Below are 2,778 nucleotides of genomic sequence, written 5' to 3'. Positions count from 1 at the left end.
AATAATAATAATAATAATAATAATAATAATTCAGTATGAGCTCAACAATAATTCCTAGTGTAGAATATTTAATAAATGTTGCCATTAGTGTAATAAAAGCACTGCTGGATGTCCAGCCATGCTCTGCCTCCTCCTCCAGCACCACCAGCTCCCACTGAACTGGATTCTTAGAATATGAATAATTTTCCTGGTTACATATTTAGTTTTTTTTCCCACTTAAACAATCTTTTGGAAGTACAAATGGCTTTTCAGGCTGGTGAAACAGAGGCAGAAAATGAAGTGTAAATCTTCAAGTTTTCTCTTCTGTCCAGAGAGACTTGGCCCTAAAGCAGCAGCTTGTTTTTATGAATTGCTGCATAATTTAACTGAATTGTTCTCTGGAACATAAAAGTCCTTTAAATAGCATGGAGGGAGCACATGATATTTAACATTTGCTGATATTATCTGTAGAACACTCCTTTCTCTATAGGGGCAGTAACAATTGGTCAACTTAAGGCCTGCTTTAAATAGCATTTTCAGAGAAAATATTTCCTTGTAACTTCCCAGCATTTGAAACCTGCTGAAAGCAACCAAGGCAGAGCAGCAGGAATATAATTCCCTTGGAATATTGCAGTGTGGTGGCACTCATTTCCTGGGATCTGCTTCAGAGACCCTACTGACACTTAATTCATAAACACTTGGGAATGATTTTAAATCTGATTTTAAGGTTGGTTTAACTGTGTGTGTTTAAGAAAGAAAGAAAAACATGTTTGAATGTGCCCTTTTCATCATGAAAACAAACTATTTGGTGTCTTTTCTCATGTTTCTGTGGTTACTGTCACTTCATTTTGTGTTTTGAGTTAAGATTTTATCAAAATAGAGGCCTTGGGGGTGTTTAATTGTTGTAGCTCATTGCTAATGTTGGGGTTGTCCCCTTCTTCCCTGTTCCCTGTTTTCCAGGTGATCATCACCATCCTCACTGGGCTCCCAGGATGTCGTTCCAGTGATCTCTGTGCTTTCCTCGTCACCTTTACCAAGGAGTATGGAAGGTTTGTACAGTCCTGGTTGTATTAATCACCAAAAAACAACCTGACATGATTAAATTATCCATGTTTAATTGTTATTTTTAAACCTCGTTTCTAATTTGTAAAGAGAAGTGTTGTAAGAATAAGGTCAGTAAACAGTTTTGAGGTCCTGTAGGGTCTGTTACTTCACTTTTATGACTTCAGGTATCTCACTTAACTGTGTCTCCAGGTAGATTTGCCCTTAAATTTTAAATATTCAGACAGAAAAAATAGCCCAGGAGGTTTCTTTGTTGCTGTTCCATGTTAGGAAAAGCACAGGAATCCCTGCAGATCTCACGTGTACCTGGAATACCACTGAGGTTACAACAGTCAGGAGTAATCTCAGAAGGGCCAAATGAATCCTGCCTTAAGCAAGGATAGAAGGTGCCACAAATTGAAGGAAATGAGTGAAGAGCTTCCTTTTTTGGGGAAAAGACTCCCCTGGCACTCCTTGTTTTTAATGTGACCTGATTTCTATTCTGCAGGAGCAGGAGGTGCGTTCAGGACATTGTTGTGTGGCAACAAGATAAATCTAGGGGAGGAATTTTTTCATTCTGTGTGTTGATAGAGCTTCTGGAAAATCAAAAGAAACAGTTGTTATCCTTTTAAATCTTGCAGCCAAACACCTCAGCATTTCATCTTAGTCATGTTCTGCATGTTTTTCACTTTTTACTCAGCGTCTTGATATTATCAAGTTGATTCAGGGGAGTTTTTTGGTTCTGTTATAGGGCAAAGTGACTTTTGAAGGTTGTGTAATAATACTTTTCATCACGTTTCCTGCAAATGTCAGTGCTGTTTTCCATTTTTGCAGTGGAAATATTTTCATGCCCAGAGTCTTTTGAATTGGATTCGTATCATTTTTGATGTTTACTGCATCACTCACAGTGATCACAGTTACTGCTGTGATGCACAGCTTTGAAAAAAAAGCTGTTCAACATTGTTTTATTAAAAAACCAACCAACCAAAAAAAAAAACACCCTTGTGGCACTAATGTAAAGAATGTACCTGTGCTGGAAAGGACAGAAAGCCAAGTCAATCCCCCTTTCCCACGTGGTCAGGTGGAATGAGCTGATGATGAGCTGGTGAGAGATGTGGAATCTCGGGGTTGTCAAAATTTATTTTCAGTCTGTTGGTTCCAAATAAAAAGAGAACAGAAATGTTGTGTCACAGAACGTGAACCCCTTTCCTTGGTTCCTGTTGTTTAGGTGGATTGTTTATAGGCAAACCATGGATAGCCCAGAATGTTTCAGTGCCACCCACTTCCAGAGGTACCTGTCCGGGGTCCTGGAGGCTCAGCAGAACCTCGGGGGCCGTCAGTCCATGTTCTCCAAAAAGAACAAGAGGCTCCTGGTGGTCCTGCAGGGGTAAGTGTTTGAAACTGTGGCAGTGTTGCAGAGAGTAAGGGATTTTTCTATCCCCTTCCTATTTCCCGGGCATTTTTAAACTTTCCCTTTAAGATTCTGAGCTCCAGTGTGGCACTCTGGGAATTCTGTTTTATAGGTGTACTAAACTCAGCTTTTCTGCACCTCTTGATATTATTGGTTGTTGCTCCTTTGGAAGGAGTGTCCATGGGATTCCTTCAGTCATTTGGAAGCAATGGGCACTCACAGCCCAGACCCCCCCGTGCCCTGGGCTGATCCCCCAGCGTGGGCAGCAGGGCAGGGGGGGATTCTGCCCCTCTGCCCCTGTCTGAGGTGAGACCCCCCTGCAGAGCTGCTCCAGCCCTGGGAACAAC

At 41.2% G+C, this 2,778-nt stretch overlaps 1 protein-coding gene across 1 annotated transcript in view; it reads left to right on the top strand.

Moving 5' to 3' along the window:
• The window catches only part of CUNH20orf194 (chromosome unknown C20orf194 homolog), a 139,994-nt gene that overhangs the window by 121,660 nt on the left and 15,556 nt on the right, over positions 1 to 2,778 (top strand). The window contains exons 21-22 of the mRNA XM_029963708.1: positions 845 to 1,028; positions 2,249 to 2,407. Coding sequence (XP_029819568.1) covers positions 845 to 1,028; positions 2,249 to 2,407 — 343 coding nt within the window. The remainder of the gene's footprint in view (positions 1 to 844; positions 1,029 to 2,248; positions 2,408 to 2,778) is intronic.

Source organism: Manacus vitellinus, unplaced genomic scaffold (assembly GCF_001715985.3).
Source record: "Manacus vitellinus isolate BGI_N305 unplaced genomic scaffold, ASM171598v3 scaffold_61_pilon, whole genome shotgun sequence".
NCBI lineage: Eukaryota > Metazoa > Chordata > Aves > Passeriformes > Pipridae > Manacus > Manacus vitellinus.
This window is presented reverse-complemented; position numbering and strand designations above follow the sequence as displayed.